The sequence below is a fragment of the Eutrema salsugineum genome, unplaced genomic scaffold, assembly GCF_000478725.1.
Source record: "Eutrema salsugineum unplaced genomic scaffold, Eutsalg1_0 scaffold_1, whole genome shotgun sequence".
NCBI lineage: Eukaryota > Viridiplantae > Streptophyta > Magnoliopsida > Brassicales > Brassicaceae > Eutrema > Eutrema salsugineum.
In genome coordinates, this window is record NW_006256909.1 from 9,005,465 (window position 1) to 9,019,556 (window position 14,092).

At 40.9% G+C, this 14,092-nt stretch overlaps 4 protein-coding genes across 7 annotated transcripts; 1 reads left to right on the top strand and 3 right to left on the bottom strand.

Annotated features, from left to right (window-relative positions):
- The first annotated feature begins 441 nt into the window (after window positions 1–441).
- LOC18029642 (cyclin-dependent kinase F-4) lies at window positions 442–5,441 on the top strand. Of its 4 annotated transcripts, none has more exons than XM_024149839.1 (17): window positions 442–678; window positions 1,449–1,675; window positions 2,047–2,329; window positions 2,455–2,562; window positions 2,658–2,736; window positions 2,826–2,894; window positions 2,980–3,069; window positions 3,157–3,295; window positions 3,431–3,533; window positions 3,654–3,706; window positions 3,799–3,865; window positions 3,956–4,064; window positions 4,148–4,213; window positions 4,311–4,379; window positions 4,457–4,520; window positions 4,622–4,849; window positions 4,936–5,441. In XM_024149839.1, exons 4-17 carry the CDS (start codon window positions 2,555–2,557, stop codon window positions 5,178–5,180), a joined length of 1,389 nt encoding a protein of 462 aa, XP_024005607.1. In that variant the 5' UTR covers window positions 442–678; window positions 1,449–1,675; window positions 2,047–2,329; window positions 2,455–2,554; the 3' UTR covers window positions 5,181–5,441. The 4 variants fall into 4 exon arrangements, with proteins under 4 accessions (XP_024005607.1, XP_024005605.1, XP_006414009.1 ...); XM_024149838.1 differs by adding an exon at window positions 1,216–1,271 and having other exon boundaries at window positions 454–678; window positions 2,047–2,562; XM_024149837.1 differs by having other exon boundaries at window positions 2,047–2,562.
- A 50-nt stretch (window positions 5,442–5,491) lies between these two features.
- LOC18029643 (protein PAM68, chloroplastic) lies at window positions 5,492–6,668 on the bottom strand. Its single transcript, XM_006413947.2, has 2 exons — window positions 6,518–6,668; window positions 5,492–6,273 (listed from the first exon to the last, which is right to left on the bottom strand). Exons 1-2 carry the CDS (start codon window positions 6,572–6,574, stop codon window positions 5,689–5,691), a joined length of 642 nt encoding a protein of 213 aa, XP_006414010.1. The 5' UTR covers window positions 6,575–6,668; the 3' UTR covers window positions 5,492–5,688.
- A 157-nt stretch (window positions 6,669–6,825) lies between these two features.
- Window positions 6,826–9,701, bottom strand: LOC18029644. The gene has a single exon (XM_024149412.1). It carries the CDS (start codon window positions 9,428–9,430, stop codon window positions 7,295–7,297), a length of 2,136 nt encoding a protein of 711 aa, XP_024005180.1. The 5' UTR covers window positions 9,431–9,701; the 3' UTR covers window positions 6,826–7,294.
- A 76-nt stretch (window positions 9,702–9,777) lies between these two features.
- LOC18029645 (probable disease resistance protein At5g45510) lies at window positions 9,778–13,921 on the bottom strand. The gene is given in 5 exon segments (XM_024149409.1): window positions 9,778–10,006; window positions 10,099–12,293; window positions 12,296–12,322; window positions 12,325–13,452; window positions 13,665–13,921. Coding segments are annotated over 5 exon segments (3,423 nt in total). The 5' UTR covers window positions 13,702–13,921; the 3' UTR covers window positions 9,778–9,970.
- Between the last annotated feature and the right edge of the window lie 171 nt (window positions 13,922–14,092).

Genomic DNA, 14,092 nt, shown 5'->3' on the forward strand with positions numbered 1-14,092 from the left:
CATTGTTTTTTCATTAATTTTTAAAGATTACGGGACAACTTTGATTTGTTTGATAAAAAAAATTAACAAGCAAATCTTATGGTAATCTAGTTTCTTTTTTGTTGGTAAATCCCCCCTCGTATATCATGATTACTATATAACTATCTTGAAAAGTCAATATGTTATATCAATCAGTTACATCGTGGAAGGCAAGAATAAAAAGAAAAGACTAGAGAGGCGGCCACATAAAGATACGGTAAAATCCTTATAATCGAACGGTCTATATAAGTGGATAACGTCACGACGTGATAATCCAACGATTAGATACGAAAGCACACCGTAAATTCGTAGAGTGTGATACAGCAGATCGTAGCAGTTCCCAACGCGACACGACCACAATATCATCAATGACGACGATCCAAGTAGCAAAGGAAAAATATTCTCTTTTTTTCTAGCTTGGGAATATAAATTGTGAGGTTTTTTTTTTTTGGAGGTCATCACGAGAGAACCGCACACAGAAAGGGAAGGGAGAGAGGTATTTGGTAGAGAGAGGAGAGAGAGAGAGAGAGAGAGAGAGAGTTGTGGAGGACCGATTATATTTGTTGGACTGAATCGAAGAATTGAAGTTAAAGACGTAGAAGCTCTGGATTCCGTCTCTTCCCGTCGTCGGCGACGGTGGTTATGCCTGTTGGCTCTGAGGTTTGATCGCAGATCTCCGTCTCTCCGTTTCGTTATTTGACTGTGATTTTTTGGTTATCTCTTTGCGTTTTGTTTTCGCGTTTGATCAGATTGGATCTGATTTCTGTTTCTTTTCTTAAATTTATTGAAATGGGTGTGTTTGGGATCTGCTCGAGTCTAATTTGACGTCTTCGGATTTTTTATCTTGTAGCTTCATTTCTGTGGACGTGTGGTATGGATATATCCTCGAATTGGATTTCTTTCAGCTTTTTAGATCTATGAGCTAAATGGGATATGTGATTGTGATTTGTTTTCTCACCTGCATTTTAATTATTGGTGTTTGGGATTTTTCGGGTTCAGGAATGATGGTGTTTTTTTTACTAGGAATCTAGTATTGATGAGATAAATTGAGTCCCTTGTTAGCTTGCCTAGAAGATTTTGGTGATGCTACGAGCTTAGACATTGCTAAAACTTTGATGCTACGAGCTTAAACATTGCTAAAACTTTCTCAGATGCTGTGATTTGTGGTCTCATCTGCATTTTAATTATTCCTGCTAGGTGTTTGGCGTTTCATGAACAATGATAACTTTTACTGGTATTGAGGAGAGTTTAATGTAAGTTTAGTCCATTGTTAGCCTACCCTTTGATTATGATGTTCTGGGTAGTTTTTCTATACTATCGATCTCTTGAATTCTTGCCGTGCTTTCAGATCGTTTCTTTTTTCTTATTTTCTTGTGTTCGTTTTTCTCTAAATTGCTTATATATAATTTTTTCTGTTTTATTGCCTATAGGTTCTATCAGGCGTCCTTTTAAGTGGGTTTTTATCTTCTGAGTTATGGAGCATGTTTTCGTCTGGCCAAGCTGCTACCATTATCGGCTTTTCTCATTCCAAGAAGCGCTCGATTGGCGGTTTCTTGTACGTTCAGATATCCTTGTGGGCTCTTTTGTTAACTGCACTTAGTGGTCAAACCCTCTTCTATGATCTTTAGGGAAGGCGTGAGGCAAATTTCTGAGACAGGTATAGTTTCCAATTGATGCTGTTGAAACTTTTGTTTTCTTCTACACGATGCTTCCCTCCTTGGATTGTTGCCGTTATTTGGAACTTTATTGCGTACTATGCATTTCGTTAAGGTGCTTTTCCTTTTTTCATGACTGAATGCAAAATAAAGGAACTTTGAGAGATGGTAAAACTTCTAAAATCTAGGAAAATCCTAAAAAGAAAAATGTAACGAAAAGATGAAAACAGAAGCCTGTATGATATCATTCTGACATCGACACTTGCAGACAAGTTTAAAGGACGTCAAACCCAAAGTAAACATAGCTTTTGTACACATCTTCATATCTATCATATGTTACATATTTGTAAGTCTGGAATTTGGTTTTTGGCAGGGCTGAAGTCTGCAAATTCTTCATTCGCATTGTCCTAGAGAAACCTCTCTATCTACCCCCTGTGGACAAAGATTTCTAAGCCCCTTTTCGATATCTTGTTCTTATGGGCGCTGGTTGAAGAAGGATATATCCGTTTCTTTTCAAGTTTACATACATCGTAGATGTGATACCTTTTATTTGAGTCTTGAGTCTGAACCCCTGAGTGAAATGTTGTGAGCTTAGGGTCCTTCCTGTTAGCCAACACATTCTTTCTTGTTGGTTCCTTTGCGTCTTTGAGTTCGCAGTATGTGTTTTCTTCTTCTTTTGCTGTCTTTTTTCTGCCTTAATGGTCAAGCCATTGATGTTCAAAGTAAATAACGGTCAATCTACCCAGCTGGAGAATCATTGATTTATTGCCTTGGTGTCCAGTCCTTGCTACGAACAAGTGGAGGATTAATGCTATATAAACCTTTCGGAAGTTCCTTACATACATAAAATAAAGAAGATACTTTACTTTACTGGAAAGACAATGGACAGGTAACTCAAATATCTCTTAATTATTAATATCTTTGCATCTGGCTTCTTGATTTATGGCTCATTAGTTTTCTTCTCAATGCCTTATGAATTTATAGGTACAAGTTAATTAAAGAGGTTGGTGATGGAACTTTTGGTAGTGTTTGGCGAGCTATTAATAAGCAGACTGGTGAAGTCGTAAGTTGGTTTCGTTGAGAGCTATCTGATCTATGTCTGTATAATGTTCTGTGCTTGATTTCTTACTAACTTTTGTTTTCTATGAGCAGGTTGCAATTAAGAAAATGAAAAAGAAGTACTACTCGTGGGATGAATGTATTAATCTGAGAGAAGTGAAGGTAGTGGACTGCCGTCGCTGAGTTGCTTTTTTTTTGGTCTTCTTTACTGTATGTTTAATTATTCTTCCTTTTTCTCTCCTATAAGTCGCTCAGGAGAATGAATCATCCCAACATCGTGAAGCTGAAGGAAGTCATCCGGGAGAATGATATCCTATACTTTGTCTTTGAGTACATGGTATTCTTCTTCCTGCCTGTAATTTGATATTACCTGATACTTAGCTTCATTGCACTGAATCTGCATATGTCGTTCTTACTTGATCAGGAGTGCAACCTCTACCAGCTTATGAAGGATCGACAAAAGCTTTTTTCTGAAGCTGATATCAGAAATTGGTGTTTTCAAGTCTTCCAAGGCCTTTCTTACATGCATCAGCGTGGTTACTTCCACCGTGATCTTAAGCCAGGTAATTGTTATAAAGCTTCAGACATCTGCTATGTAGATTGACTATTCTGATTTTAATCACTATGTCTTTCTAGCAGTCATGGTTAAACGATAAATAGTCAATGAATATATATTTATATCGTGTTGGTTGTTGCAGAAAATCTATTAGTCTCTAAGGACATTATTAAGATTGCTGATTTTGGTCTTGCACGGGAGGTTAATTCAAGTCCACCTTTTACTGAGTATGTTTCTACACGCTGGTAAGATTCGCTTCTTTGTGTTGCAGTGAGACATCCTGTAATCGAGATATCTGTGCTTCATTTACCCATTCTGGCCACCCCGATTTTTCAGTACTGACCCATAAGTCTTTGTTCTAATAGGTACAGGGCACCTGAAGTGCTCCTACAGTCATATGTGTACACATCAAAAGTTGGTTAGTATCTATACCGTAGTAATAAGTAACATTTTATACATAGTGATGTTATTCTTTGCTAAACAATTTGGCAATTTTGTTTTTTTTTGGAGATATGTGGGCGATGGGTGCTATTATGGCTGAGCTGTTGTCTCTTCGCCCTCTTTTTCCCGGGTCTAGGTAACTTATCAGTGCTAATTTTTGTTAGCTGATTTGAAATGTTGCAAATCAAATACTAATAATAGACTAAATGTTGTGTCATCATTGCAGCGAAGCAGATGAAATCTACAAAATATGCAGTGTCATAGGTAGCCCAACTGAGGAGATCTGGTTGGAGGGACTTAAACTTGCTAACACCATAAACTATCAATTCCCTGAGGTACTTGTTCAAGCTTGAATAGTGTGTCTTGAGCCTCTCTATGTTTTTCTTTTGAACAAGGGACTAAGGTTGTCATCTTGCAGCTTCCTGGTGTTCCTCTTTCAAGCTTGATGCCATCTGCTAGTGAAGATGCGACTAATCTTATTACGGTAATTAGCATCTCTTTAAAGGGGTTTCCCTATAGCTGTAGACGTGTTTCATTAATTCTCAGACACTAATCTCTACCTTTTTATCATGATCATTTAGCGGCTTTGCTCGTGGGATCCATGCAACAGGCCGACTGCTGCAGAGGCTCTGCAGCACCCGTTCTTCCAGGTACACCAGAGTATTTACTGGGTCAATATGACTGTTATAGCTCCTATCTTGATCTAACTTGTGTTTTCATGTGGCAGAGTTGCTTTTATGTCCCACCGTCTCTCCGCCCCAAGCCATCAGTTGCAAGAACTCCCCCTCCTGGTAATCTTTTTTTGGTTTATTGATTGGCAATATCAGGGTATGAGTTATTATATCTATATTGGGATTTTTGAATACTAAATTTCATATATGTTTTGTTCTAGTCGGACCAAGGGGATCATTCGAGCACCAATCAGTTAAACGGCACACGGTGTCTCTTGCCAATGCTAAGCCATTCAACAGCCATGTTACTCCAAAGTCTAATGCTGCTTTTGGCAGTGGCGTCCAGCGGAAACTCGATCTGGCTAATCAAGATGGGACGAGAAACACTAAACCTGTGAGAAGTTCAGTCAGAGACTCGAAATACAGACCACCCGGAAGAAAGAGTCCTCGTAAGTACCATCATTTTTTTTTTTTTTTTTAACTCGTACAATGGTTGTTTCTCTTTATTTGATAAAACCAATCTATTCAATTGAAGATAACGGAGCAGGGTCGTCATTCAACAAGAGCCGGGTTGCTCGCGGTGTATCTGAAACTGCTGATAAACTCTCGAATGTGAGCATCGGAGGAGGCGTGTCTCGAAGGCACTCTGTGTCTGTGATGCAGCAACAGCAGCTGAAGCCACCGCCGATGAAGGCAGGTTGTGTAGGAGAAACACGTGACATGTTCCTTAGACCAACACAACCCACCACCAATGCCTACTCTAGGAAAGTCGCCGGCTGACCCAAAAGACCTCTCACTGAGCCTCTTCCGAGTAATAGTTTACTTATATGAATAGCTTATAAAGTATACTTTGGTTGGTCCCTGAGTGGTCAGTCTAAAAACAAAAAATACTTAAATTGTCTCCTTTTTCGTTACGACGGTCTTGTGTCGTCTATAGTTCGGGTTTGGTTTTATTTTCTTACTTTCAGTCGTGTGATGGCTTGTTTATGTGTGACGATTAACATTTGTGGTTTGGCAATAAAAGTTTCGACTTTGGGGCTATTTTTTGTGTAGTTCTTGGTTCTTCCCAAATCATTTTGGTAGCTTCGCTGTAGAGTCAATAAAGAAATTCATATAGGACCATTCATCCGCAAAGACACATTTTCAGGAAAATTTACATCGGATTATGAATCTAGTCTTGCGTCTGGAGTAAAATGAAAACTCAGAAGTCTTGAAGTATCTTCTTGTTGGGGATTCGAGGCAAGACCAAAGAGACCAAAGAGATATTTGTTTTGGGTGTTGCCTTAGCCTATCTCTTGTTTGAGGAATTCCAAAAAGACTGCCAAAAGACGGGCCAGTTCTTCTTAGCTTCGTTCCAGCCTAACAACGATCCTTCTCTCAAAGGATCCCAGCTCGACGACACAATCGCATAGCTCACACCAGCTAAAGCCGTCCCGAAGAAGACGAACGAAACGATAAACGGAACCCATGACGGTACATCGATTTTCAACCCCACTTTGAGGTAGTAAAAGATTGGGAAGAACAAGAGACCAATGAAGAGTGGTAGACCCACTGTGAATCCCATCCTGCTTATCATTCTGTTGGTCACTATCTCTGGAATCACACCTCTCTCGCGATCATCTCCATCGTCGTCGTCTTCCTCTTGCTCGTCTTCTTCTTCATCATCACTTTGGTTTCCGGGTTTTGGCTTTTTGGACTTCTTGGTTTTCTTTGGAGGAGGAGGTCCAAAACCTCTCGGGCTATTCATCGTTGCTTGTAATGGCGCTATACGAGATATCTCTAAGCGGTTGATGCGAGTAAGAGACTGTGGAGCTTGTCTGTCACTCTCTTTTCGTCTTTCTAATAAACTAAACTGCTTGTAGCTTCCATTACGCTGTGTAAATTGAACCAGTTTTGAAAAGAATAATCAATCAAAGTAGCAAGAAGAGACTGAAAACAAGATAGTGGTGTAAATGTTTGATATAAGAAATGGTTTTGAAGCCATTAAAGTGCAATGAAATAATTGAAGGATGGCTGTGACTTAAGAGAATCTTTGTATCGATCAATGATGACCAGATTGATCAATAGAAAGAAGAGAAGGAACGAGTTCAATCATCTACGTAGAGAGAGAAGATTACCTTGGAAGAAGATCTGGAATACGCAGAGAGCTTGAAGGAACATGGTACAGAAGCCATTAAATTAGACCAGACATGAACCAAGAAACGAAATCCTAACGTAATTTAGAGACACAGAGAGAGAGAAGCATCGGAGTTTTGTGTTCTCTTCTCTGTTCTGTTTCGAGTGGGAGAACTGGATAAGGTTTATCGTCTAATGTCGGTTTAGTCCGGTCCGGTATGCATCAGTTCACCGGTCCAATTATTTATTTTAGTTTCAATTTTCAATTTTTTTAACAAGACGAAGATTTGGTTCTCCTCCGTTTACCGTCTTTCTCGTCGGGAGAAAAAAAAACCGGAGGAGATTGAGCTGATCGGGAGAGAGTTTTCCGTTTGAATTCGATTAATGGCGAATCGTCGATGTTTTATAATTCGAAGATTTTGTATTTTCGGGGTTTTTTTTTTCAGTTATGGCGAAGGTTGATCAATCGTTCTGGGTTACGACAATGCAGCTACGAATAAGGTATGGGACTTGAATCCTTTTTGATATTTTGATGAGAATTTTCTATTTTGAGTTGTGTTGAATTAGGATAGTGTTTATCGTACAATAACACTTTAGATGCTCTCTAGATGCCCATGAGAATTTACATCAGATTGCTTCAATGTTAGGTTTTAAATTTCATTAGGCTCTGAAGCTTATTTAGTAGTTGAAACTCACAAAGTATTTTATAAACGGAAGCAAACTTGAGATACCTCAAGTTGTGGCTCTGAATCTGATCTTTTCGGTGTGAGTTAAGCTATTCAATCACCTAGGCCAAAGTGAGACATTTGTAGCCAAACGAAGTTGATGAACTCCCCACCTTTGCTAAGTAGCTCCATACGCGTTGTAGCATCACAGTGTGATGCTGCGTGGAAGAGGAACTCCAACCACACTTTGCTAAGTGTCTTCCATTTGTCTTGTCCAAAATCTCTCTCCAGTCTCTGAAGCTCTTTGGCCAGTGAACTTGCCTCAAACAACACCGATTTACTATGGTTTCCTTTGACATCTCTTGGTTCGATGCTTGTATCAACGGAAAGAATAACTCCGCTGGCAAATTTCACATATCTAGAGTTTTCGATACGCATCTTCTTGAAGAGCCTATCAGCCTCGGCCAATGTATCTCTGAATCTGATCTTTCCTATTCCAGCTACCTCTGACATCAGCTTAGGCTGCATGATCAGGAGATACATCATGTAGTCTGAGAGCATTTTGCTGATCTTACGGTTAGTGTGATACTCAGAGTTATCACACTTTTCTTTGGCCGAATCTTTTTCTTGGTAACAGAGCTCGGTGGCAATGTGCCAAATCAAAAGACTGTGGTCATAATCAAGATCTGTTATGTAACGTAACAGCATTTCATGATCTGCTATTTGAATCTGGGTGTGGCTTGATGCCCAATCTTTCCTGGCCGAGGATTTTGTTGTGGTATTCTCCAGGCTGTCTAGAATCTGGGACTTCTCTTGCAGCTCATAAAATACGAAAGACCATAGCTCTTTTGTCAAAGGTTCACTGTGTACAGATGTTACGTAACTGAAAGGGCAAAGTAGGGTCTTCCATAAAAGCTGGAATGTTCCACCCCTGGGATTGTGGATCCTTTCTGTATCCGCGTTCATGGAGTATGTGATGAAGTTGAACATTGTGATGCTTCCGGTCCATCTTCTAAGTAAAAACGGTGTGTTAAGCACCTCCTGCTTATGTTCCTCCCGACATGTTTGCCACTTCCACTTTGGCCTCTTGAGACCAAGGACCCAGTCGAGTATTCTGTCTTTCCGTGAAGGGATCCTCTCGAAGTCATCCTTTAGTGTTGAGAGCATGGCTATCGTCCAGTCGGAAACCATAAATATGTACAAGGACATAACATCCAGTGCTATTCCAACTAAGAACAACGTGTAGGTGATTACAATGTCGGCATTGTGAAATTCTTGTATCTTATTGTGTCTGTAATGGTAGATGGTGAAGGCTGACAAAAGAGATCCCAATGATATGAATCGGGACACAAGTCCAACCCAACTATGAAGAACCGCACCTTTTGTGTACAGTCCTTCATAGATAAAATCGAGCTCGGCCTCCATAATTCTCAGAGCTTCTTCGTCTTGTAGTTTCGGTGCTCTAAAGAATGCCATGCTCTCATCGCGTAGCTCCAAGCTGAAGATGTTATTGACCATAAGACTCTTGAAGTTATTGAAGAAGAAGAAACCATACTGAAGAATTTCGAGGTGGGTCAACTTCCTATTGGGAATCATGAGCTTCGGAGGTTTCAGCTGTCGGCGATGCTCCTTCATGTACATCTCAGAAGCAATGATTGAGTCCATATCTAGGTTGTCTGGCTGCTCGGTGTAGTCAAACGCTGAACTGGACGTCTGCAACATCGAGCCCCTGTACTTGTCTGAACTTGCTAGGTACAGCGCAATTGTCCTTTCCAAATACTTAGAAGTCCCAGCAATGAACAGCAACAGTATTATCACCCAAAGCACATTGGGTAGAGACTGGATAACCACATAGACACCTGCAAGCGCCTGAAAGACAAGCCCAAGGAAATGTCTGTTCCAGAGAGCATTGTCCTCGAGAGAAAACGCAGTGATTGTGTCTGGTCCACCAAGGTGTAAGAGCAAGAAAGGTGCCCACAAGGCGAGTAGCTTCTTGTCTTGAGGAGGATCATCAGGTTTAGGGTCTTTACCTTGGTTCTTGGCAATCAATGCAACCGCAAAATTCGCAGACAAATCTGCCAAGAGATACGAGGACCACAAGAGAAAGATCAGGAACTTGTTGGGCGTTCTTTTCCTGGAGGGAGAAAGGAAAATGAGAATTGTCTGAAGCGAAAGACTGAGGATGACCATTCCCCTGATATTCCAGCTATCCCAAACATCTTTGATTTGTTTGGGAATCACTTCCACCATTTTCTTCTCTTTGCTGCAAATAAACGGCTATGAGCTTATAATCAGATCGGCTTCTGAGAAACTTGTTTGTGGAATGCTTCTTTTGCTTCTGCCGTTGACTTTTAAGCCAAACTTCGCTCGGAAAGAACGAAGGTCTTTTTCTACAAATAAACCGCTGGTCTTCTGGTCTTATTTTAGATTAAAAATGATAAAACGACAGAGTACATAGCCCTCTGCATTAAGTTTTATTGATTGGGCTTTTCCTTTTCTTTGACCACTAACAACACCTAAGATCAAATCACACTACAGTAACTTGTAGCAATGGTGGAAGAAGAAAAAAAAAAGAGTACATTTTAATCAGAGTCTGGGGTACAGTGGAGAAACAGAGCGTCCATCGCCAGTCACAAAGTGCAAGCAGAATAAAACAGTATGTTGAACAGATAATCGTGGTGCAAATACAGAAACACGAACACAGAGAAAAAAGTAAGTAATCAAAGACAAGGATTCAGTGAAAGAATGCTTAGTAACTCGATCTTGGTTCGACGGCTTTCCATGGTTTTTTCATATATCCTCACCGTGCTCAGCCTTTTCACAGTCCTGCAAAAAGAAGCAGCCAGAAACTTTATAACAGTAAGAGAAACAAAAGGAAGTGATGAATATAAGAAAAGTGATAATAGTGTTGGACTCACTGAATCACAAAGAATTTCATCTCGGCTATTCTCTCTTTTGAGATTTTCCTTTGAACATTTCAGCTTTGGGCATTTGTCTTTTTGGTAGGTCTCCAGATTAGGCAACTTAGCACCGACAGCGGATAGCTCAGGTAACTCAAAAAGGCACAGTGTGTGCAGACTCGGGAATTCATCTTCTTCTTCAAACACTTTCTCCAGCTTAACACAAAACTTTATTTTCAGGACTTCCAGGCTGGGAGGTGCGGAATCAGGGAAAAGCGTTATGATAGTCGGGCAACAATCTAGGCTTAGTTTTTTCAGATTCGTTAATCCTCTGCTGAATATACTATCCAACCATCGAAAATTTGTTATTGACAAAGCCTCCAAGTTTCCAAGAGATTCCTCATCTACATCAGAGAAAAGGGTTTTAATATCACTGCACATCTCCAGCCAACAACCTTTTACTGATTTCAAATCATTGAAGATGGATGAGAGACTTGCGACGTTGTTGTCCACAAATGCCACAAACTCAGCTTTAGCTAAGTTTTCCTCATCTTGATCTACGCCATTAGATCCATGGATCTCTAGGATTTCCTGATGACTTTTGGTATCAACAAACGGTATTGTGTTCGTATAGATATCCCTGTATATGTGACCTTTGTATAATTGAGAATCGAAGGCCCAAGCTTCATTCAAATCTTTCTTTCCTGTTCTTCCTGACTCCTTTCTTGAGATTTCTTGGATTTCACCGCTGGTACCAGAAGAGCTAAGATCCTCAGGCATCCTATTTTCTATGGCTTCCTTTACTTGGCTCCAAGTAGCATGTTCCAATCTTCTTGAATCTGCCAGAACAAGGAGTTTCGAGCAACAGATGATGCTTTTCTCTGGCAACTCTGGTAAGGTTTTTATCCTGGTTCCAGAGAGATTTACTTTGTGCAGGTAAAACATGTCTTTAAAGGATCCCTCAATTGTATGCAACTCAGTGCACCCTGAAACATCAAAGACCTCGAGGCTTGTGAGTCCCTCGACGTTTGGGATTGCTTTTAGGTTGGAGCTGCCCCGTAGGAGGATTTGACTGAGGTTCGATAGCACAAAGATGGTGGAAGGCAATTCTGTCAACTTTGTGCCCGACAGATTAAGAATTTTGAGTTCCTCTTTCTGCTCAAAGCATACTGTCGCTATGTCCACTAAACTGGTGGTGCCAGAAAGATCGAGAATTTGGAGACCCGATAAAGGTTTGAGATTGGGCAACTTTGTCAAATTGCTACAGTTGTGCAGTGAGAGCCGCGTCAAGGAGTGAAGCATGTCAGCCACAGCATGAAACATTGGAAGTCGTTTTATTTTGCTCTTTGAAAAGTCAAGGAGCTGAAGCTGTCGAAGACGAGAAAAGGTTTGGTTTCTGCGTGTGTCAAATCTTTCGCCGAAGCAAGTTTTCAGGTTGTGTGATCCACGGACATCAACAACCTCGAGCTTCTCTAGTTCCTGTATGTCTGGCAAGTGTTCCAATACAGGACAGTCCCTAAGGATGAGACTCTGGAGGTTCTTGAGTTGAGAAATGCTGGATGGTAAATGTTTGATCCGAAGTCCAGAGAGATTAAGACTTTGAAGTTCAGACATCGAGGCAAAGAAGTCATCGGAGATAGTTTCCAAAGAGCTAGCTCCAGAAATTTCAAGAACTTGTAGCCATTGTAGACTCCTAAGCTCCTCGATATCTGACAGTAGATCACAGTTCCTGATCACAAGAACTCGCAGTTGAATTAGATCCTTTAAATACCCAGTTAAACCCTCCACTGTTGGATCGAAAAGAGCAAGTACTTTAAGATCCGTCATCTGCTCGAAGAATTTTTGAGGTACTTCACGACGTAGACGGTTTCCACTTACCAGAATCGTAAAAATGTTGTCTCGTTTCTTTGCTTGTACTGTTTTTATCATATCATCTATTTGGATGATTTTCCCTAGACCTTTGATCTTGTCACCACCATCAACCCTGGCAAACCGGAGCCGAGATCTGCCTAAGAGCCCATGATGCCGAAGATCGGTTATATTGTTCATTGCCATCTCTGGTACAACCATATCACCCTCTTGTATCTTCAGAAAACCACGGTTGATAAGCTCCAACAAGATATCATGACCATCGTTGTAAGCCTTCTTAACAGATCGAACAGGTTCAAAGTAACCTTCAAGTATCCATTGTGTGATCAGGTCACGGTAATAACACAGCCGCAGTGCTCAAAAAAGTCAAGCTATGCCAAAAACAATCAATAATGGCATTCTTCGATGGATCATCGGTTTCCAACAGCTGATAAGCAAGTTGCAGGATAGGATCGTATTGAGAAACTGAATCGGCTGGCTCAATGGGGGATAAAACATCCTTTAAAACCTTTTCTTGTTTGGAAGAAAGACTCTTGAAAGTGTTCTGACGTGTGATGCAATTTAGGGACTTGGCAAGAACGACGATTGCTGCGGGCAAACTGGTTCTTCGCGCCATGCGAGATATCAATGGCTCGTCAATCTTCCAAGCTTTCTCAAGGGAGTTAAGCAACTCACTTGCATCGTTCTTGATAAGGTACTCAAATAAATCAGACATATTATCCCCCTGGAACTCTGTATCTTGTGGCTTGTCCGTGGCAGAGGACTCCGTTTCCCCCTCACTCCTTGTCGCGTTTTCATATCCTTTTCCTCTAGTAATAAGGATTTTTAGAGGTGCGTAATCTTTAAGAAAGCTCCCAAGGCCTAACTCTTTCATCACTTTGTCCCCCTGGAACTCTGTATCTTGTGGCTTGTCCGTGGCAGAGGACTCCGTTTCCCCCTCACTCCTTGTCGCGTTTTCATATCTTTTTCCTCTAGTAATAAGGATTTTTAGAGGTGCGTAATCTTTGAGAAAGCTCCCAAGGCCTAACTCTTTCATCACTTTGTCTTCACTGGTCGGGTTTCCTTCATCATCAAGGATCAGCAGAATATAAGGCACTACTGCAGATGATGTCTTTGTTGTTCTCTCCACTTTTAGAGCCCTTACTTTTTCTACAGCTTGTGTCTTTCTCCTGATGAGCTCTGCAGTTATCTTGTCTTTCAAAGCCTTGACCAAGTCATCCGCTAGCAACCTGTCTCTGTCATACACTTCCATTTGGAAAGCTATGTTTTCATAAAGTGATAGTTCATCTTCAATCTTGTAGTTGAGGTGCATGCAGAGGGTGAGGTAGCACAAGGGATCTTTTATTGCATGCTCGCCTACCTTCCTTGCCAGCCTCGTCTTACCGATTCCGGATTTCCCAGTCAGCAAAACTCTTTCAGGACTATCACCACGCATTCTATCCAAAATCTTCATACACAAGCGTTCATCCTTGTATTCTTGGCGCAATCTAGCGTGATCCATTTCTGGAGTATAGGTATAAAGAATGCATTATACAGCTTTTATCCTTTGAAAAGAAAACTGACAGCAGCATACTATCAATGTTCTGAAATGTTTCCCTAAGTTTCGGTCACTCATAACACGATAGTAATGCATCGGTTCTAGATGGGTAAATTACTGAAGAGCTCTTTAAAAGAAGATATCAGAAAATGTAGAAAGAGGAGAGGAAAGCGAGTACCTCTGGGAATCTCCGGCAATCTCTGTAGGGGACGCATCAGATTTCTTTGGCCAAAGGTTAGATTTGCCTGCGTTCTTCTTGTTTGATCAGAAGTAATCGTCTCAAGTCAACGTTTTGATCTAGTCTCTCTCTCTGTCCTTTCGCGGCAGGGAAAATATAAAAAAAGACTTTCTTTCTACAGGATTGATAATATCAATAAAAAAAAACCAGAGAAAGTTTATTCAAGGTCATAGGCCTCCACTCTCACTCTCTCTCTCTCTCTCTCTCTCTCTCTCTCTCTCTCTCTCTCTCTCTCTCTCTCTCTCTCTCTCTCTCTCTCTCTCTCTCTCTCTCTCTCTCTCTCTCTCTCTCTCTCTCTCTCTCTCTCTCTCTCTCTCTCTCTCTCTCTCTCTCTCTCTCTCTCTCTCTCTCTCTCTCTCTCTCTAGTG

Bases quoted from the DNA above. Each gene is read 5' to 3' on its own strand.
- LOC18029642 (XM_024149837.1), top strand. The intron at 4,214-4,310 runs GTAATTAGCATC...ATGATCATTTAG, and splicing joins ATGCGACTAATCTTATTACG to CGGCTTTGCTCGTGGGATCC. The intron at 4,380-4,456 runs GTACACCAGAGT...TTCATGTGGCAG, and splicing joins TGCAGCACCCGTTCTTCCAG to AGTTGCTTTTATGTCCCACC.
- LOC18029644 (XM_024149412.1), bottom strand. From the start codon at position 9,430: ATGGTGGAAGTGATTCCCAAACAAATCAAAGATGTTTGGGATAGCTGG.
- LOC18029643 (XM_006413947.2), bottom strand. From the start codon at position 6,574: ATGGCTTCTGTACCATGTTCCTTCAAGCTCTCTGCGTATTCCAGATCT. The intron at 6,274-6,517 runs GTAATCTTCTCT...CAATTTACACAG, and splicing joins ATTCCAGATCTTCTTCCAAG to CGTAATGGAAGCTACAAGCA.